This window comes from Euprymna scolopes, chromosome 41 (assembly GCF_053919585.1).
Source record: "Euprymna scolopes isolate OS-2025 chromosome 41, ASM5391958v1, whole genome shotgun sequence".
NCBI lineage: Eukaryota > Metazoa > Mollusca > Cephalopoda > Sepiida > Sepiolidae > Euprymna > Euprymna scolopes.
The window spans coordinates 7,795,635-7,818,771 of record NC_136522.1 but is presented as its reverse complement, the minus strand read 5'-3'; the positions used below and the strand labels follow the sequence as shown (position 1 = coordinate 7,818,771).

Below are 23,137 nucleotides of genomic sequence, written 5' to 3'. Positions count from 1 at the left end.
TAGAAAAAGGTTCAATCAATTTGTCGTGCATTGGTTTATCGTGCTTTAATTTGCCGTGCCTAAATATCGCAAGAATAGAAAAAGGTTCAATCAATTTGTCGTGCATTGGTTTATCGTGCTTTAATTTGCCGTGCCTAAATATCGCAAGAATAGAAAAAGGTTCAATCAATTTGTCGTGCATTGGTTTATCGTGCTTTAATTTGCCGTGCCTAAATATCGCAAGAATAGAAAAAGGTTCAATCAATTTGTCGTGCATTGGTTTATCGTGCTTTAATTTGCCGTGCCTAAATATCGCAAGAATAGAAAAAGGTTCAATCAATTTGTCGTGCATTGGTTTATCGTGCTTTAATTTGCCGTGCCTAAATATCGCAAGAATAGAAAAAGGTTCAATCAATTTGTCGTGCATTGGTTTATCGTGCTTTAATTTGCCGTGCCTAAATATCGCAAGAATAGAAAAAGGTTCAATCAATTTGTCGTGCATTGGTTTATCGTGCTTTAATTTGCCGTGCCTAAATATCGCAAGAATAGAAAAAGGTTCAATCAATTTGTCGTGCATTGGTTTATCGTGCTTTAATTTGCCGTGCCTAAATATCGCAAAAATAGAAATTCATTGGAATCCATTTGTCGTAACTTAATTTTTCATGCCTACATATGACACACAAAAAAAAAAAAATTAGCAGGAACTGTTCATCGTGCCTTAATTTGTCGTATCCATTTTCTCTTTTGCTCAGTGACATTATCAAAAACATTGACGTGAAACCAACATGCTCTAAAAAACAGCAGCAGGAGCTTCTCGAGATGATTGTGAAACGGCTTTCTATTGGTCACATGCTTAACCCGAAGAATATATTTGGTAAGTTTGGTTTGTCATTATTTGCAAGAACGTATATACGGCATGATCACGTTTGACACACCGGTTCCCGCCAGATTACCGAAGTTAAGCAACGATGAACCTGGCCAGTACCAGATGGGTGACCATTTCGGACTTCCAGGTGCTGTATGTGCTCTCCGCTTATCTCGGCATTGTTTCCAGTCGTCCTGGACCTCTCCTTGCCACTGGACTCAAACAGTGCCGATTCAGGAGAGATGTGGTTGGGATTGCGCAACCCTTGCCTCACAATTACACACGCTGCTGCCCCTACAGGGGGTATCCTTTGTCTTTCGAGACTGCTGAGGCATCGAATGAGAGTACTCAATTTGCAAGAACGTACTCGTTCTTATCCTGATTTACCAACTAACGTCCTTCTCCTTATTGATTTGTTTTTGTACCCAATATGCAGAAGTGCCTCCTCCCGGCGTTGCCCGGTCGTAAAATATGCTTAAATATATTTTAATTTATGTAACATTCGTATTTATTATTATAGCTCCAATACTTGATCGAATATTATATTGTGTCCAATATATAGTAATAATTTCAAAAGTTAAAAGAAAACAAATATGAATTGGGTGCCATCAGCTAGAATCGAAACCAAAACATAGTGCTCCAGTCTTAGTCGTTAGGTTGGAAAATTTTGCTAGAAATGACGTCATGGGGTGAAAATTTGATATGTTGACAAACGAATTCAAAGTTTTAGTATATTCTATTTATCTATATATATATATATAAGTATAAAGCTTGGTTTTTTTCTCGCTCTGACATTGATATTAAAAGCCCACTTTTTCTATTCAAAATTATTAAAACGAACTACTTAATATACTCAATCATGAGTATGCGAGGGACTACATGAAGGTCAATTAATTTGAATATTACTTTGAAAAAAGAGCGTTAAGTAATTAATCAATTATTCATTTTTAATACTTGCTTATTAGATGATTGGTTTCATTTCAATATTACACTGACTTTTATTTATGCATAGTTTCTACATTCTGCATAATTGTGTAGAATTTAAGATGAAAACATTTTAGCAGACGAAATATCTATCTATCAAGACCGATGATGAGGGGAGGTTCTGTCATGATTTCTCCATTGCCTATGACCTCACTCAGATTGTTCAGGAACCTACCCGTGTGCCCGATAATGACGGCCAGTATGCAAGCCTACTAGACCTTTTTCTCACAACTTGCCCTGAACTATGTTCAGTTTCTGTTCTGTCGCCTCTTGGATCTTCCGACCACTCTGTTGTATCAATTAAGATAAAAATGAAATGTAATAAGTCCCCAGACGTACCTCTTCATCGTACAGTATATCGATACACTAAGGCTGACTGGGATAGCTTCTGTACATTTATATCTGATCTACCTCTGCATTCCATGTTTAAAAAGGATGTGTCCTCTATAGTATTAGACCTGACTGAATGGTTAATTGTAGGTATTGACCATTTCATACCCTCTAAAAAGTTTCAGCAAAAACCTAACAGCCAGCCATGGTTCTCTCCAGAATGGGCTGCTGCCATTGCGCACAGAAATCACTTTTTCCACTGCTTCAAACGTAATAGATGTATGGAAACTAAAGCCGTTTTCAGAACTGCCAGCAACCATTGTAAGAAAGTAATAAGGAACGCAAGAGAGTTGTATGCACAATCTGTTAAGTCCAAAGTAGCTGAGCAGCGGCTTGGTTCCCACCAGTTTTGGCAAATAGCAAACAGAATCCTGAACAGAAGCGTGTGCTCCATCCCAACTATTATCAATGGACCTGAGGTAATCTCGTTAGCATCAGACAAAGCCAAACTCTTTGTCAAGAACTTTGCAGCTAATTCTACCCTTTGCGACCAAGACCGCCAACCCCCAATATTTCCTCCTGTATCAGAAAACACGCTATGTGATATACGTATATCTGTACATGATGTTGCCAAGCTAATCAAAAACCTTGATTCGAGTAAAGCAACTGGCCCTGACGGTATTCCAATTATAGTACTCAAAAAACTTCAACCTGAACTAGCGCCCATACTTACAAAACTGTTTAAACGTTGTCTTAAGGAGAATAGTTTCCCATCTCCCCGAAAAATCTCATCAGTATGCCCTGTATTTAAGAATTCATGTGATCGCTCATCCCCCTCTCAATACAGGCCAATAAGTCTCCTGTGCGTCATGAGTAAGTTGCTAGAATCTGTGTTAAATACAGAAGTAATCAACCATCTCAACAAAAATAACCTTCTTAGTGACACTCAATATGGTTTCCGTTCTGCTAGATCTACAGCAGATGTCCTTACAGTTATATCGCATAGGATTAGCAAATCTCTCGACGGTGGCAATCTTTCTAGGGCAATTGCTCTTGACATATCTAAAGCCTTTGATAGGGTATGGCATAAAGGTTTACTTCATAAGATCGCTAGCTATGGTATAGCTGGAAAAGTCTTCTCAATTATTAAATCATTTCTTTCTGATAGGTTCATAAGAGTAGTAGTTGAGGGGCAAAAATCAGAAGCTCACAGTATTAATGCCGGTGTCCCTCAGGGATCCATCCTGGGCCCAACTCTTTTCCTGATCTACATTAATGATCTTCCAAATCATATCCTTACATCATTTGTAGACATTTATGCTGACGACACTACCATTTATGGTACCACATCTAAGACAGTAAACGACCAAGTTCTCTCTAATTCTCTCTCCTCTGATCTTGATCACATTTTACAATGGGGAAAGGAGTGGCTGGTTACTTTTAATGCATCTAAAACCAAGCTTCTCTCTTTACATCATCAACATTCTAATCCATATTTGTCATCAATTGAAATGAATGGCTCTCGTCTTCAGGAGGCCTCAAGTTTTGACAAGCTTCTGGGCTTGACCATTACTCCTGATCTTAAATGGAACACGTATATCAAATCTGTTGCCAAGGCAGCTGGAAAAATGGTGGGATCTTTCTATCGATCCGGTAGATATCTCACTGCTGATGCTATTCTCTATCTATATAAGAGCCAGGTACGTCCAAGGATGGAATACTGTTGCCACATCTGGGCAGGAGCTGCTAGAAAGGACTTGTCCTGCCTTGATAGAGTTCAAAATAGACTTCGTAGCCTCGTAGGAGATGTCCTTTTCTCCTCCTTGTAACCTCTATCTCACAGAAGAGATGTTGCGAGTTTGTCTCTGATGTATCGTTATTTTCATGGAAAGTGTTCAACTGAGCTTCAATCTATGGTTCCCCCTCGCCAAACTTTCACAAGAAACACTCGTCTAGCTGTAAACACTATCAATAATTTCCCCCACTCTTTATCTGTGCCTAAACCTAAACGTAGATTCCATGAACAAAGCTTCTTTCTTAGAACTGCACGCCTGTGGAATTGTCTTCCGTTTTCCTGCTTTCCGGCTGACTACAATATGGTTGTGTTCAAGTCTAAAGTAAATAAGTTCTTGATGAGCCGTTCCATATAAGTTATCAAATTTACCAAATTTTCATTACTAATGATTACTATATTGTCCAATTTCTACTGTACACTCTTTAACCCTTATCCTTGAGTGGCCTCTTGGCCTTGATGATGTGGTGATGCCTATATAAAAAAACAAAAAAAAACAAAACTAACTATCAATCTCTCTCTCTCACACACACTCTCTCTCTCTATCTGTATATATATATATATATATATATATATATATATATATATATATATATATATATATATATATGTGCATGTATATATACCTAGAGAGAAGGAGAGAGAGAGGGGGAAGAGAGAGAGAGAGAGAGAAAAATATAGAAAGACAGCAAAGAGAAATTTATTTCTGAGTAGGGGTAATCGTAATATATATATATATATATATATATATATATATATATATATATATATATATATATAAATATAAAGAAAACAATCAATCCATCTAAAGGAAATAAAGTTTTTACATGATTAAAATTCGAAAATTGGAAGAGAAGCTGTAAATACCTTATAATATGTTTACATTACGCCATTCTGAATATCAAGAGTTATAAATGTCAACTGAATTAAAGGAATAAATTATAAGATGGTCAACCTCATAAACTTTGGAATATAGTCTTTTGTCATTTATTCACTCTCTGTCTCTTTCTTTCTTTCTCTCTCTCTCTCTCTCTCTCTCTGTATATATATATATATATATATATAGTGGAGATGGTAATTAATAAAAACTGAAGAAAGTGCTCAATACTGGTGTAGAGCAAATATGCGTTTTATTTTTGTTACCGTATCTTTCTTTTAAGTTACATTATTGTTCCGGCTACACGGGCGTTTTTTTTTTTTTGGCCGTCTGTAGCGTCCTCAGACTTTTACTTTTTACTTTTCTGTTAAAGTCTGAGGACGCTACAGACGGCAAAAAAAAACGGCCGTGTAGCCGAAACAATAATGTAACTTAACAGAAAGATACGGTAATAAAAAATAAAACGTATATATATATATATATATATATATATATATATATATATATATATAATTGTTGGTTTCCTGTATATATATTCTATTATTTATATTATTGGTTTTCATGTTGTGTTTAACTCTACAATAGGTCTACTTTGTGTGTGGTTTTCACCCAGCGTGTCTTTGCCGAAGACTTCGAAATTCTCAAATAAAAATATAAAATGTACAAAGTATTCTAAAAATTCAAGCCAATTGCATAATGCAGTGTTTGTACAGATGAAGAGCTCTGTGATTTGTTTCTATGAAAAGCCCCTGATAAAATATATCAGTCTTTTAAAAGACCTTCCGAACTTTTACAAAACCTCTCCCCTTCCCTTTACTAACATTTACGAAAATCTATCCTCTTTCTCAAACTTTGCAATGACCGTTCCCTTCAGAACCGTTACCAAGACTTTTCCTTTACTTTGCAAAGCTTCTTCCTTTCTCAGTATTTGCAATTATCCCTTCTCTTTCAAACTTTTGTGAAGCCCTCTCTTCTTTCAAGTTTTGTGAAGGCATCTCATCCCCCAAACTTTTCGAACGTCCCCTTTCCCAACCAATACGTAGCTCCTTCTTTTTTCAAATTTTGTGAAGACCCCACATTTTACAATTTCTGTGAAAGCCTCTCACTTTGTAAACTTTTGTGAAGTTCTCTCTTTCTCAACTTTTGTGAAGGACCCTTCCCATTTCTCAACTTTAGTGTAGTCGTCTTTTCCCAACTTTTGTGAAGGACCTCCTTCTCTTTTCGAAGCTTCGTGCAAGCTCCTCCATTTTCTAACACTTGTGAAAGCTTTTCCATTTTCAAACTTTTACGAGCTTTACGAACGACCTTCCGTTTTCCAAGTTTTAAGAAAGACCCCCCACCCCCATCCGCCACTTTCTCTAGCTTCGTGAAAGCCCATCTCTTTCCCAACATTTGTGAAAACTCTTCTGTTTCCAAAGTTTCACGACTCCCCCCTTTTCCAAGCTCTGTGAAAGCCTCCCACTCTCCCAAGCTTTGAAAGTTTGTTTTTAACAAAACTTTTCTGTTTTTCAGATTTCCTACAATCAGACTTATTCAAGGTCTATGCAAAATTTCTTAACATACCTGAAACTGAGGTAAGAACAATTAAAAACAAGTGAAGCATGTATGGTCCCCCGTGAGTGCACAGTGAACGAGGCATAAAAAATGACTAAGTTCAACATTGCCCCCCCCCCACTTAGCCCCCAAAAGTTTCCAGGGGACGTACATCTTTGTGAAAATGAACAAACGGTGCAGTTTTAGACCTTAACATATGTAAATTTGAGTTCAGCTCCATGCAAAACTTCTAAATAGACATACACAGAAATTTTTGGACAAATGTGGTAATATAATCCCCAAAATGGAGTGTTTTTATTAGCCCTAAAAGAGCCCCTAGGGCATACCCAACACCTGGGGCGCAGTATAGACAAAGAAAATTATATAGAAATCAGTTTGTTACAACTTTTCAGAAAGTTTTTATAAAAATCCAAGGCATCAATTTTTTTAATAAGCACAAAAGTGTCAATCGTAGCCATTTTATGCCGAAAGGCACCCCTAGGGAGGAAACCATAGTTTTCCCGGAAAATCCGTTCTGTTACTTTTTTACTCATATCATGTTTAATGTTTGTGCAAAATTTAAAAAAAAAAAATCCAAGATGTACTTATTGAGAAATTGCGGAAAGACGAACGGAGAGTCGGACGAACAGAGGAACAGATGAACGGACAAGGATGTATTTACAGGTCCACCCTCGTTTTGTCGGGGGTCCAAAAACTAAAAAAAAAAAAATGAATTGTATTCTATTTGTTATCTATATGACAACATTATTCGAAAGCATTTCATCCACATACGTACGTTATCACCATTCACACATCCTTTAAAGCATGGGATCGTCTGATAGTGTTTGGTAATTAATCTGGTGTCACTAAGGTAAACTCTGACTTTTCTCATTTTCTAAAATCTCATCGTGTCGTTACGTAAATTTTAAATACATGTTTCAGAAAGTGACTTTCGTTTTATCGACTTGAAGAATATTTGGCTGTTACATGAAACGTGAAGTCACAGATGTTCGTTATTGTGAGCGATCAAGAGCCAACTGTCTTTATACATACGTGCTCGCTTGCTGATCTTCATACTCTCAATAGTCGCTTTTCCACGTAATAATTTACGTGGTCTCTCCCCCAAAAAGCAAACTCTCTAAATAAAACCTTTGAAACCCAAACAAGTGTCCATCGTGTTTTCCATGTATGAGTAGATTCGTCTTGGGTTAAACAGAAGCACACAACCATGACGGTATTAACGACCACGCATGGAAAAACGTCGATCGGAAAATGAAGGCTAGTGGCCGCGCACGTATGTAAAAAGACTTTCTTGCTTGACTAGCTTGAATTTTAACCTTCGCCACTTCCGGTTTGACAGTGGACACAACGGCAAAGACGTCACTTTTTTTTACATTCTTTTCCTCCTTTGCGATATGGGTTCGAACCTGCCTGCATACTACTACATTTTTTTTTTTTGCTCAATACACACCTCCAAACACCCGGGCAACGCTCGACACACAGGCTAGTCTATAATATAAATCTCACCTGTCTAGTTTAATGTATGTATCTTTGTTTGTTTGTATGTCTGCCTAAATTTTTCGCTAGAGGCGACCGATTTTCACAAGATCGGTATGGTTTTGAAGCCGACCTTTCGGGCGAAAAATATCTAAATATTGGCTAAAACCATTATTCCTTAACCCTAAACTGGACAGCTTTGTATAGTGGATTTGCATAGGAGATTTTCCGACGCCATTTCTTCAAGTCATCTTCTGTTTTCGACTGACTATGCTAAATTTGAACGCTTTACACTTCCGGTCGCGTCATGCAGCATCTGTAAGACGTCAGATTTTCTTTCACTTTCATTCTACCTTCGCATCACAGGTTCAAGCCTGCAAGTCTACTACTACTTTTTTTTTTTTTTTTTTGCTCAACACACAACTCAAAACAACTTTGGAATTCAGAATGATTGCAGTCCTAATGCAGTCTTAATGTGTGGCACAATGGAGAGCGCCCCTTTTGGGAGAGCGGGGGGGGGCTTCTACATTAATAAAATTTGTGCTTAACTTGGTCTGAACTTGTGTGGAGGCAAACACACATATTTCAGTGAGGACACATTTTTTAAGGTTAAAACTGTCGGCACACGAAGATTGACAGGTGTCTATGAATCCAATGCACAATGAAAGTTATGTTGACATAATTTGAAAAACAAAATATGGGCGATGAAACATCTCTATCTCTCTCTTTCTCTCTCTCTCTCTCTCTGTTTCTCTCTTTCAATGAAGAAAGAGAGAATTAAACAATTCTATTGTTTTAAAACAGTTGACGGTTGCATTCTGGAGTCGGCGGACGCGTCGTAGCATGCGTCTGGTTTCAACTGGTCTTTATGAAAATATGCTCCTCATTGTTAAATCTTAAATAAATTATATTTTTTTATAAAAATGCATTTGTTCGCTATTTTTGTACAAGCGTTAGATTCCAACATGCCATTGATGCCGACGATGGAAGAATACCTGTAACGACGCAATGAAGACAAGAAGCGACCCATGCCAGCCGGTTATAGCCGACGACATATCGACCCGTTGTGTTGCTGTTTCCATGTGCCTAACGTTTTAATATCGTGTCTAACACCCGGGGAACTGGTTGCGTTCCTAGGACGTTCCTCAACCAAGTAACTCTCTCCGGGGAAGCGATAGTGTCATAAATATATATAAATTTTAAGGAGAAGTGAAAGAAAAAGAAAAAGAACTGAATTTTTTGGACAAAGTCAAAAAAGAAAAAAATGGTGAAGCGAAATTCTAGGGAAGAATTTAGCTTGGGAGGAAGGTGATATAATCGACTGATCCAACACCCCTCAAATGAATGGACTGTTACGTCTATAAAAAGACAAGCAAACTCTCCTCACGTGGGAGACAGAATTTAGTACTAAGCTGTCAATAGACGCTTAGAAATGTGTGTACCTTTTACCTGAATAAACCCTTTCTGTACAACCCCAGTAATGACTTGTTATTCATATAATCTACGATATAACAATAAATTATATTTTTTATAAAAATATGCTCCTCATTGTTAAATCTTAAATAAATTATATTTTTTATAAAAATATGCTCCTCATTGTTAAATCTTGAATAAATTATATTTTTTATAAAAATATGCTCCTCATTGTTAAATCTTAAATAAATTATATTTTTTATAAAAATATGCTCCTCATTGTTAAATCTTAAATAAATTATATTTTATAAAAATGCATTTGTTCGCTATGTTTGTACAAGCGTTAAATTCCAACATGCCATTTATGCCGACGGTGGAAAGATACCTGTAACGACGCAATGAAGACAAGAAGCGACCCATGCCAGACAGTTATAGCCGACGACATATCGACCCGTTGTGTTGCTGTTTCCATGTGCCTAACGTTTTAATATCGTGTCTAACACCCGGAGAGCTGGTTGCGTTCCTAGGACGATCCCCAACCAAGTAACTCTCTCCGGGGAAGCGATAGTGCCATAAATGTAGTCTTAAGCAGTCTTGCATATAGCATATAACTAAGTAGATGCACGCATTGCTTCATTCTTTGTGTGGTATAATAAATACACAAATCAATCAACTGAAAACATTTGTTGCATGACATTGGACTTCACTTTTAATTATTTATTTTACTTCAGCAAGTTTTAAGAAACCAAGGGAACTAACTCCTCCTGGAGCTAACACTTGATTCTGTTATGATTTAAATTTATATCCGAGGGCTCTTTTAAGAATACATGCTGTTCCCTTTATGGTTGCTATCTGTATTTTATTACAGCTTTGGTTTTCCAGAGATTTCTTTTAAGTATTTCTGAAGATTCTTTTTTTTAAATTTTTTATCAAGCCAGTTTCTCCTATCACAACCGGTATAATATTTCTCTCTTTCAGAGACCATGTCGTTTTTAGATTATTTTTTTTAGGTTCTGATATTTTATCTTTTCCCGTTCAGTTCTATTAAGGCCAAAATAACTTGGGACTGTGACATCGATAACGAGCGCAGTTCTTTCAGGCTTGTTTCATATAACAATATCTGGTTTGATGACCTTGTCTTTTATGTATCTTCCCGCCTGTATATCTTTGTCATAGAACGAGGTCACTTTTCCATTTGATGTTATTGGTGGTGGTTCATATTTCCAGATGTTCGTCGATCTGATAAGTTGCATCTCTCCACAGATCTTCTAATGGGTATATTTACATACTTTGTTGTGACGGGAAGTGTAAAGGTCATCTGCCAATAAGATTTGGCATGCAGACATTAGGTGACTTGGGCTCTCAATCGCTGAGTGGCAAAACCGGCATTGGCCATTTGCTTGTAGACCAACCATTTTTTAAATCCATTTGTGAGTAAGCATTTGGGACTGCACGATTGTGAAAAAAGATTATTCATCCTCCCAAGCTTTACCTTCTGGAGATGGTTTATAGCCAGTCGCCTAAGGAGCCCCCTACCAGATCGTTAGTTGAATGATGATCGCCTCCACAAAAGGATCGAAAACAATGGGTGCAATAGACAGAAAATTACAGTGATGATCATATTTATTGGCACGGTAAAATAAAAGTTAAATTTTGTCTAATAAATTCTAAAAAAGGGATTAAATTAAAGAAAATAACAAAGTATATTATGTATTTTTAACTGGCCTTTCCGATGCAGCAATCGGATTTTAGAAAAAATAAATAACAAAGGAACAACAAACATAATTGCAAAAAACCCTTGTTCAAAATTATTGGCACGATTTATTTAATAATCAATTGTATAGCCTTTGGCCTTGATTACCTTCCTCAGTCGCTTTTCATAGTTTACAACCAAGCTGTTGCCCTCTTCAGTAGTAATTTTAGCCCACTCTTCCTGACAATAATCCTCCAATTGAATAAGATTCTTAGGCTTCCTTTGCATTACCCTCAATTTTAATGTTCTCCATAAATTTTCAATTGGATTAAGGTCTGGGCTTTGTGATGGCCACTCCAAAACATTAATATGATTGTCCTCAAGCCATTTCTTAGTCAGTTTAGCCGAATGCTTTGGGTCATTATCTTGCATGAACCACCAACGACGACCAAGTGAGAGCTCTTTAGCAGAGTCTTTCAGGTTTTCATCCAATATTTTAACATAATCTTCCTTTTTTATGCTACCTGTGACCTTAACAAGTCGCCCTGGTCCAGAGGCAGCAAAGGATCCCCAAAACATCAAACTGCCTCCACCGTGCTTCACTGTGGGTATGGTGTTCTTAGGCAGGAAAGCTTCGCCAGATTTTCTGTAAATATAAGACACTTTATTATGGCCGAATAACTCTATTTTCGTTTCGTCAGTCCATAGAACACGTTTCCAGAATGCAACATCTTTATCAATATGACGTTTTGCAAAGGCTAGCCTTGCTTTCAGGTGCATAGGCTTCAATAAGGGAGTCTTTCTCGGACGACATGCTTTTAAACCAGCTCTCTTCAAAACTCTACCAACTGTATGTCGAGATACATTCACTCCAGAGGTGCTCTGTTCATCAACAATCTCCCCAACAGAGATCCTTGGGTTTTGTTTTACTTGTCGAACAATTTTCCGTTCATCTCTTGGGGAAAGAATCCTTTTTCTCCCTCTACCCTCTAAACTCATAACGTGGCCTTGCGATTTGAACTTGTTTATTATGGCTCTAACAGTGGATTTGGGAAGGTTTAGCTTCTTTGAAATCTTATCATAGCCCTCCCCATTGGTATGGCATGCTACAACAAGCTTCCTGACGTCTTCGCTGTGTTCCTTAGTTTTAACCATGGCGATTGAAAATTATAATTTAGTCACTTATAATAGTTTAAATAAATCGCTATCTAAAAATTATCTGAAAAAAATTATTCACTGAATTAGCGTTAAACAAGCATAATATGGCTATAAAAAAGTTCAGAAAGCACGTAAACCGGAAATTGATTGATATTATACTGATACTAAAAGAAAAACAAAGCCGTGCCAATAATTTTGAACAAGGGTTTTTTGCAATTATGTTTGTTGTTCCTTTGTTATTTATTTTTTCTAAAATCCGATTGCTGCATCGGAAAGGCCAGTTAAAAATACATAATATACTTTGTTATTTTCTTTAATTTAATCCCTTTTTTAGAATTTATTAGACAAAATTTAACTTTTATTTTACCGTGCCAATAAATATGATCATCACTGTACTCGAGAGGACTTCATTGTTCAAAGAACGATTCAATAAGTGTTTATTTACATTTGAGTTGGATAATGACTTCTGACGCCACTAATTTGGCAAGTAGCATCATCTTATTATATTTCGACATTAAAAATATGTTTTGACATTAAAAAACTTTTTTGACATTATCCCAAATGTTTTGGTATTTGTTTTCAAATGTTTTGACATTTTTTCAAATGTTGTGACGTTTTAAGAATGTTTTGACATTCTAAAAATATTTTCACATTCAAAAAAATATTTTTGACATTTTTTTTTTTTTTGGAACGTTTTGGCATTTTCCCCAAATGTTTTGACATTTTTTCCAATGTTTTAACATTTTTTCAAATGTTTTAACATTTTTTCAAATGTTTTAACATTTTTTCAAATGTTTTAACATTTTTTCCAATGTTTTAACAGAGTTCTCTGAACGTTTTGACATTATTTCTAAATATTTAATAATTTTTCCAAATATTTTGACATATTTTTCTAAATGCTTCGATATTTTTTTCAATGTCCTAACAAATTTTTTTACAAATGATTTCACATTTTTTCAGATGGCGAACATTATTAGCTATACTGCTACCTTAGAAAAGATTGGTATCGTCAACTGGACATTATTTGGTTTTGGAAAACGTTTGCTGTGTCACCTTACCGTCAATAACTTTTCTGAAATAAATGAGGAGGTTCTTCAGTATGTAAATGAATTTCTTTTTTATAAATCATCTTTTATATTCTCATAAATCAAATATACTATCAATTTTTCTTTAGAGAAAGATAAAGTTGCTTTCAATGCATTTAACACCAGTGAAAAAAGAAATTCAACGCCAAAATGCTAAGAGATGTTCTCAGCATCTCTTGGGGGTAGGAGTCTAGAAAGTAGAAACTTTATGGACATCTGTGTCGGATCTCAACTTTGACCAGAACGAGAAGAACCAGATTTACTGTTAAAACAGCTATTAATATTACAATGATATCGACAGAAAGAATGAGAAATAGTTGCTCCTCGAGTACAAAAATTGACTCAACAACAGTAATGAGAGAGAGGATTTAATCTTTATGTTATTTTTTCGTCAATGATTAAATCGAGTAGGTTATGTACTTACCCATGAGCGATAAAGAAAACAAACAAAACGTCTTAATACATACGTGCGCGTGTTCATACGTGATAGTTTTTCTATTCTCTTGATTGAAGACTGTGCACTTTTATTTTAGTTCGAATTCCGTATACAAGGGAAAGAAATCTGGACGTCAACTCTTCCTATCCATATGAAATGTAAATTCTTTGAAACCATTGCTCTGGTAGATGAAAGTATAATTTAGACTTTCGAGCAAAAGACTACAAAAGAAACGAAAAAAGCCACACAAATATTTTCCAGAAACAATAAGCAAAAATCATACACAGCAGACACTTCTCTCATTAGCCACCCACGCCAATAATACAATAATTCCAATAATACAAACAATATCACAAGCTATAAAGCATCCAGATACTGTCACACGCCCTAATTGTCATAAAATATACGTTAGTGGAATTTAAAGGGAACTAGGGAAAAGGCCTAGTGAATATAGAACAATGGAGATCCACTAAATGCGTTATTCTCTTATTCATTAGAGCATGATCATTCTTTCAACTTCAAACAAGTTAAACTCGACAACAGTATTCGGAATAGATCTCGACGAAAACTTCTTGAATCAGTACTTATTACAAACTCAAACACAATTATATAAAGTTTCTATAATGTGTCTTATTTAATTAGTAAACTTATATTAAAAGAAAATTTTAGAGACATGTTAACTTAATTATATCACAGGAAATATTATCGATAATAATTAATATTTGTGTGTGCGCGCGCGTGTGTGTATGTGCTATAGAAAAGCGCGATATTTTTTGGTTTGACTATTTTCTTTTTAAATTTCTACAATATCCGAATCATCATTTTTTTGTGTTTTTAATTATATAGGTCGGATCCGTATGTTTGTTTAGGGAGCACTTTCGATCGGAACATTTCCGTCATCCTCAGACAGATTAAGCCTTAAAATATTTAAAAAATTACATTTGTTATCATCATATATATATATATATATATATATATATATATATATATATATATATATATATATATATATATTTTGTTATGATCACGTGGTGGCTAATTAAGTGGATGGGGGAGGAGGTTTACATTAATATTTACATTAAGCCGAATTATATTTAATCTCTCTCTCTTTCTCTCTCTCTCTCTCTCTCTCTCTCTCTATATATATATATATATATATATATATATATATATATATATATATTATTTAGCATTTTAAAATGTTTCGACTGCATCTATAGTTTATATCTGCTTTGTCTTCCATGAAATAAACCTCACCTGTCTGTCTGTTTATATATATATATATATATATATATATATATATATATACACTTGTGCCCGATATTATTCATACCCCTCGGATCTTTGAGATTTCTATAAGAATATTGCTCAAACCAGAAGGTAGACAATATTAAATGGATTTCAAACAATAAATCAAGCATAAGCATTTAATTTAAACTCAACAAATAAATAAATTATGCAAGTTTGAAACATTATACAAAGAAAAACAATAATGGCACTAGTTCAAAATTATTCATACCTCTCTTACTAATAGTCAATAGCATGCCCTTTATTCTTAATAACTGCCTGTAACCGTTTTGGATATTTATCAACAAGGTTTTTACAAGCATCAACACTGATTTTTGACCATTCTTCAATGCAGTAGTTCTCCAAATCCCTCAAATTTCTAGGTTTCCGCTTTTTAACCTCAGTTTTCAATATGTGCCAGAGGTTTTCGATAGGGTTCAGGTCGGGACTCTGGCTAGGCCATTCCAAAACATTAATTTGATTATCCTCAAACCATTTCTTTACTATTTTGGCAGTATGTTTTGGATCATTATCCTGTTGAAGGACCCAGTTTGGTCCTAAATGGAGCTTCTCCGCATCCTGTCTAATGTTTTTCTGGAGTATCTCCAAATATTGCTCCTTCTTCATAGTTCCATCTATCTTGACCAAACTACCTGGACCACTAGCCGAAAAGGAGCCCCAAAACATTAGGCTACTACCACCATGTTTCACCGTGGCTATGGTGTTCTTTGGGTTGTAAGCTTCTCCTTTCTTCCTCCAAACGTAAGAAGCATCCATATGGCCAAACAATTCAATTTTTGTTTCGTCAGTCCACAAAATAGTTGAGAAAACGGACTTTGGAGAATTCACATGGGTCCTAGCAAACTTTATACGTGCTGCAAGGTGTTTTCCGGTGTGCAATGGAGTCCTTCTTGGTCTTCTTCCTTTCAGACCATTTTCATGCAGAGTCCTTTGCAATGTTTGCCTTGATATTTTTATGCCAGAAGACTCCAGATTTTCTAAAATGTCCTTAGTAGTGGTGGTTGGATTTGCATTAACACTTCTTACAATATTCCTGGTGGCTCTAGCAGACAGTTTCCTTTTCCTTCCTCTACCAATCAAGTTGTTTGTTGTGTGGTGGCTCTGGAATTTTTTGATGAGGCTCTGTACTGTTGCTGTAGGGACCTCAAATTTCTTGGAAATTGACTTGTAACCTAAACCATCCTTATGTGAATTCACAATTTTAGTCCTAAGATCATTACTAAGCTCTTTTTTCTTCCCCATTCTAATAATTGTTATTCATTTATTGGTTTTCAGTTGATATCATTTTAATTTCTGAAAAATGTAAAAAACGAAATGAAACTAATCAAAGGGTGTATAAAAGCATTCAAAATAGGAATCAAACAGGAAACAAACAGTCAGAAACTCGATTAATACTGAAAAAATAAGGGGGTATGATTATTTTTGAACATTGCAGATTTTATAAATAGCTGTATATTTCTTTTATTACAAGTATCCCGAGATTTTAAAATGACGAAAATGATCAGAAGAGGTTTATTAAAAATATGTATCAATATGGACGTAAACAATAAATTCTTACAAAGTTACACCTAATAAACTCAATTTTCAAGGGGGGGGGGTATGAATAATATCGAGCGCAAGTGTATATACATATATATATATATATATATATATATATATATATATATATATATATATAGTACTCCATCCTTGGACGTACCTGGCTCTTATATAGATAGAGAATTGCATCAGCAGTGAGATATCTACTGGATCTAAACATACTATTCAGATTTTGGAATTCTTAAATTCTATACATACTAGACCTACCCGTATCCCGTTAATTCCCACGAATACCATTTTTAATTCTGATTTTATTTCACCTGAATATTTATAAACTTTCAGTTTTCCGGCATTGTTCTTAGTGCTCCTACAGGGTTCCGACAATATTTTTCGGACAATTTAGTGTTCGACTTTCCGAGTACTATAGAGTGGTGAAATTCCTTCACTAGAATAGCATAAACATATAAAGACTATACCTGTAATAAAAATGGAAGAAAATCGGAAAGGAAAGAAAAAATATTTAATGTTTATCATTTTTTACAAACCACACGCGACATTATTTTCAGACATCGTTGAAAAACTGTTAATAGTCTGTAATATCACCTTTCTTCTCAATAACTTTTATCAATCTCCCTTTATAAGGATCAAACATATGCAAAATAACATATCTACGTGTTTCTATTAGTTGTTTTTTTTGCATCTAGTATTCGTTCCTATAGTTGAGCCTCTTTCGTAATTTCAGGTCTATCATGGACAAGTTGCGCAAGCATTTTCCAAACATTTTCTATTAAATTTAGATCTGGGCTTTTTGCAGGCCATTTAAAAGTAGTCATATTCACTTTAGCCATCCATTCTTTCATGAGTTTTGACACATGGATGCTGCAATTGTCTTGCTGTAGAACGAAATCATTCCCCCATCTCTCTTCTTATCCTTGGTAGGGCTTTCTCGTCAAGCAACTGTCTGTAGCTTTCGCTGTTTTGTCGTCCTTTCAGCCATGGGGCAAAACGAGACGGATCTTGATCTGAATAAGTCAGTCTTCACAGAACTCACAAATGAAGATTGGGGTCTTGTTGCATTCGTCTAGACCTGCACAGCCGTAGTGTGCCCATTTCCTACAGTCCCCTTGACAGGCTACCCAGCTTTCTGCACTCTCAGAGTACATTTCGTCACAGATCGAAATAGATAAATTTTGAATACTTACCCCTTTTTGATGTACGGGACTGAATAAAACAATGGAAGACGTTGGCGGCAAGGCGTTACCATATGATCTCTTGATCAGACTCCTCACGAAAGAGCTCTCTCTCTCTCTCTCTCTCTCTCTCTCTCTCTCTCTCTCTCTCTCTATCTCTATCTCTCTCTCTCTCTGTTTCAGTTATCTGTGGTGCCTCGTTTTACCCCGCTATCTCATTTTGCCCAAGGTTCCCCTACATATATACTACATATATACTGTCTATATATTATATACATACTGTGTGTATATATATATTATCTATATATACTGTGTATGTACATAATATATATTGAGATCTCCCGGAGAAGCGCTGGAGGAGGAAGATTCAGGAAGCCTCAGTAGCCACAGCTGACATGACTTTTGACTGCAGCCGCTGTGGTCAAACCTGCTTGTCCTGCATCGAACTCGTCAGCCACAAGCGTGCGCCTCGGCGGCACGGGCGTCAAGATCAAAGTGTAGTATCTGTTCCGGCAGATGCTGCAAGCTATGACTAGCAAAGACCAGATGTGGGGGCAGCCCCACATGCCTGACCTTTAACCAGCTCCAATTTCCCACCTCGGGAGCTGGTCCCCCTTTTTCCCTTCCCCCTCCCTTCACTCCTCACATTAAAAATCGGCCTTGTGCCTAATTTGCTCGGTGGGGGAGCAAATAAATACCATCTGTTCCGGCAGATACTGCAAGCAAAGACCATATGTGGGGGCGACCCCGCATATAAGACCTTGGTCAATGTAAGGGCAACCCTTCATACCAATTGTCACTATCCAGCTCCCTTACTCCCCGGGGAGTTGGTCCCCATTTCCCCTTCACTCCTCACTTTAAAAATCGGCCTTGTGCCTAATTTGCTCGGTGGGGGAGCAAATAAATACCATCTGTTCCGGCAGATACTGCAAGCTATGACTAGCTATGACTAGCAAAGACCAGATGTGGGGGCAACCCCACATGGCTGACCTTTAACCAGCTCCCATTTCCCACCTCTCGGGAGCTGGTCCCCTTTTTCCCTTCCCCCTCCCTTCACTCCTCACATTTAAAATCGGCCTTGTGCCTAATTTGCTCGGTGGGGGAGCAAATAAATACCATCTGTTCCGGCAGATACTGCAAGCAATGACTAGCTAGGAGTAACTAGGACTAGCAAAGACCAGATGTGGGGGCAACCCCACATGCCTGACCTTTAACCAGCTCCCATTTCCCACCTCTCGGGAGCTGGTCCCCTTTTTCCCTTTCCCCTCCCTTCACTCCTCACATTAAAAATCGGCCTTGTGCCTAATTTGCTCGGTGGGGGAGCAAATAAATACCATCTGTTCCGGCAGATACTGCAAGCTCTGACTAGCTAGTACTAGCTATGACTAGCAAAGACCAGATGTGGGGGCAACCCCACATGCCTGACCTTTAACCAGATCCATTTTCCCACCTCTCGGGAGCTGGTCCCCTTTTCCCCTTCCCCCTCCCTTCACTCCTCACATTAAAAATTGGCCTTGTTCCTAATTTGCTCGGTGGGGGAGCAAATAAATACCATCTGTTCCGGCAGATACTGCAAGCTATGACTAGCTATGACTAGCTATGGCTTGCAAAGACCAGATGTGGGGGCAACCCCACATGCCTGACCATTAACCAGCTCCCATTTCCCACCTCTCGGGAGCTGGTCCCCTTTTTCCCTTTCCCCTCCCTTCACTCCTCACATTAAAAATCGGCCTTGTGCCTAATTTGCTCGGTGGGGGAGCAAATAAATACCATCTGTTCCGACAGATACTGCAAGCAAAGACCATATGTGGGGGTAACCCCACATATCTGAGCTTGGTCAATGTAGGGGCAACCCTTCATACCAATAGTTACGATCCAGTTCCCATTTCCCACCTTTCGGGAGCTGGTTCCCCTTTCCCTCCCCCCCTCTCTCTCCACAATCAAAAACGGCCTTGTGCCTTATTTGCTCAGTGGGGAAGCAAATAAATACAATCTGTTCCGACAGATACTGCAAGCAAAGACCAGATGTGGGGGCAACCATACATGCCTGACCTTAAACCAGCTCCCATTTCCCACCTCTCGGGAGCTGGTCCCCTTTTCCCCTTCCCCGTCCCTTCACTCCTCACATTAAAATCGGCCTTGTGCCTAATTTGCTCGGTGAGGGAGCAAATAAATACCATCTGTTCCGGCAGATACTGCAAGCTATGACTAGCTATGACTAGCAAAGACCAGATGTGGGGGCAACCCCACATGCCTGACCTTTAACCAGCTCCAATTTCCCACCTCTCGGGAGCTGGTCCCCTTTTTCCCTTCCCCCTCCCTTCACTCCTCACATTAAAATCGGCCTTGTGCCTAATTTGCTCGGTGAGGGAGCAAATAAATACCATCTGTTCCGGCAGATACTGCAAGCTATGACTAGCTATTACTAGCAAAGACCAGATGTGGGGGCAACCCCACATGCCTGACCTTTAACCAGCTCCAATTTCCCACCTCTCGGGAGCTGGTCCCCTTTTTCCCTTCCCCCTCCCTTCACCCCTCACATTAAACATCGGTCTTGTGCCTTATTTGCTCGGTGGGGGAGCAAATAATACCATCTGTTCCAACAGATACTGCAAGCAAAGACCATATGTGGGGGTAACCCCACATATCTGAGCTTGGTCAATGTAGGGGCAACCCTTCATACCAACAGTTTCGATCAAGTTCCCATTTACTACCTCTCGGGAGCTGGTTCCCCTTTCCCTTCCCCCTCTCTTTCCACAATCAAAAACGGCCATGTGCCTAATTTGCTCAGTGGGGAAGCAAATATATACAATCTGTTCCGACAGATACTGCAAGCAAAGACCAGATGTGGGGGCAACCACACATGCCTGACCTTAAACCAGCTCCCATTTCCCACCTCTCGGGAGCTGGTCCCCTTTTCCCCTTCCCCCTCCCTTCACTCCTCACATTTAAAATCGGCCTTGTACCTAATTTGCTCGGTGGGGGAGCAAATAAATACCATCTGTTCCGGCAGATACTGCAAGCTATGACTAGCTATGACTAGCAAAGACCAGATGTGGGGGCAACCGCACATGCCTGACCTTTAACAAGCTCCCGTTTCCTACCTCTCGGGAGCTGGTCCCCTTTTCCCCTTCCCCCTCCCTTCACTCCTCACATTAAAAATCGGCCTTGTGCCTAATTTTCTCGGTGGGGGAGCAAATAAATACCATCTGTTCCGGCAGATACTGCAAGCTATTACTAGCTAGGACTAGCTATGACTAGCAAAGACCAGATGTGGGGGCAACCCCACATGCCTGACCTTTAACCAGCTCCCATTTCCCACCTCTCGGGAGCTGGTCCCCTTTATCCCTTTCCCCTCCCTTCACTCCTCACATTAAAAATCGGCCTTGTTCCTTATTTGCTCGGTAGGGGAGCAAATAAATACCATCTGTTCCGACATATACTGCAAGCAAAGACCATATGTGGGGGTAACCCCACATATCTGAGCTTGGTCAATGTAGGGGCAACCCTTCATACCAACAGTTACGATCCAGTTCCCATTTCCCACCTCTCGGGAGCTGGTCCCCTTTTTCCCTTTCCCCTCCCTTCACTCCTCACATTAAAAATCGACCTTGTGCCTAATTTGCTCGGTGGGGGAGCAAATAAATACCATCTGTTCCGGCAGATACTGCAAGCTATGACTAGCTATGACTAGCAAAGACCAGATGTGAGGGCAACCCCACATGTCTGACTTTTAACCAGCTCCCATTTCCCACCTCTCGGGAGCTGGTCCCCTTTTCCCCTTCCCCCTCCCTTCACTCCTCACATTAAAAATCGGCCTTGTGCCTAATTTGCTTGGTGGGGGAGCAAATAATAAATACCACAAGCGTGCCTGCAGTCGTTGACAACCCCCTTCATAGAATCTTAGTTTGCAAAGTACTGCCAAGAGGACATAATATATATATATATATATATATATATATATATATATATATATATATATATATATATATATACTGATATTAACGTTTTGCCGGTATTTAGCATTATAAATGTACATTTCTATTAGTTCTCGTGTACGTTGGCTAATGGAGTCATCAGTTGCTTTCCGGTAGTGTTCGAATACTTCGTCCAGCGGCAATCGTCACTTTCTGCACTGATGATTGCGAAAGCATGAAGGTAATCTTATTCAAGATGAGGTAATTTATATGGAGACAGCTTAAAAAACAATGAATAAATCCGTTTTTATATCTATTAACAGAAACTACTTTCTTTTTACGTTTTAGAAATACGATGAAGAAAATGGTGAGTGACCTCAAATGCTCTGACGAAGAACTGAAAACAAAATGGAAAACCCTTGTGACCACATTTGGCGTTTACGTAAAACCGATGCTTCTAGAGTTTATTGGATCTGCTGTGACCGAAGTCAGTATGTATCGACTTATTTCTTAGTATTTATATCCAACTGCATTTAGATTATTGTTACACAATCTGTGGTACTTATGCAGAAAACAACCCGTTTTTTTTTCGTGAATATTGTTTCGGCATATTCCGACAGCTTACGTAACCCGCCGGAATATGGCGAAACGTTCAGTCAATTCGGCAGACGACAGTTAATATTTTCGTTTGTAGCCAGGTTATCCTGACATGTATTACTGTAATAGAGCGCGTATGAGCGCGTGTGAAAATATCAGCAGCAGTTGTAGGATAGCTGGCTTGCGAAGATATTAGCAAAAAAAAAAACAAAAAAAAACATCACGCATGAATATTAGAAAGTGTGCATATATACATAGGTTGGTTGTTTTTGTTTTACGGCATATCAACCCTTTTCAGATTATTTAATGCCGAATCCAGTGATTTTGAAGATTTTTTTTTAAATAGAATTTTTTTTTTTTTCAAGTCGGTTTCTATTTAACCCATAGTTGGGACTCTAACAGGTACTACCACTCCGGGTCAAAGTGGACCTGGGAGCAATGGCTATTAAGCGGGGCTCCACACTCCCCAAAGCCCGCAAGCTTATGCCTCACAATCGGATATAGTTTATTGTCAAGGAAGCGTGCGCGAGCTTGCACGACACACAAAAAAAAAGGTGGGGAGGACACCACGTGGTTGAAGAAAAGTCCGCGTCGATGATGTACGTCTAAAGTCGAAGACAAAAAGTGTCTGGCTACGACTGGCGTGTGGTTGAGGAGACAGCGGGATTTGGTTAATCTCATGACAGAAGAAATAAACAGTTATAAAAAAAATAACAAGAAAACAAGCATTGTTTGAAAAGTAATTCCAATAAATGTATTGTTATAAAATAGGAAGAAAAACCGAGTCGGATTTAAGGTTTGTTTTACTGTACACATAGATTTGATAAAGTAGTCAAAAAACAAATATATAACAAATAAATGTTACCAAAGGCAAGATAAGTTACACTTCTACCTAACTGGATAAGTTTTTAGTGTTTTTATTTAATGTAAAATGTTTATTCAGT

At 37.9% G+C, this 23,137-nt stretch overlaps 1 protein-coding gene and 1 pseudogene across 1 annotated transcript in view; both read left to right on the top strand.

Annotated features, from left to right (window-relative positions):
- LOC145266327 (uncharacterized) overlaps positions 1–23,137 on the top strand; it is a 231,629-nt gene that overhangs the window by 52,593 nt on the left and 155,899 nt on the right. Inside the window, exons 6-9 of the mRNA XM_080121913.1 lie at positions 732–853; positions 6,340–6,401; positions 13,082–13,218; positions 21,945–22,087. Of these exons, the coding sequence (XP_079978039.1) occupies positions 732–853; positions 6,340–6,401; positions 13,082–13,218; positions 21,945–22,087 (464 nt within the window). The remainder of the gene's footprint in view (positions 1–731; positions 854–6,339; positions 6,402–13,081; positions 13,219–21,944; positions 22,088–23,137) is intronic.
- Positions 887–1,004, top strand: LOC145266883 (5S ribosomal RNA; annotated as a pseudogene).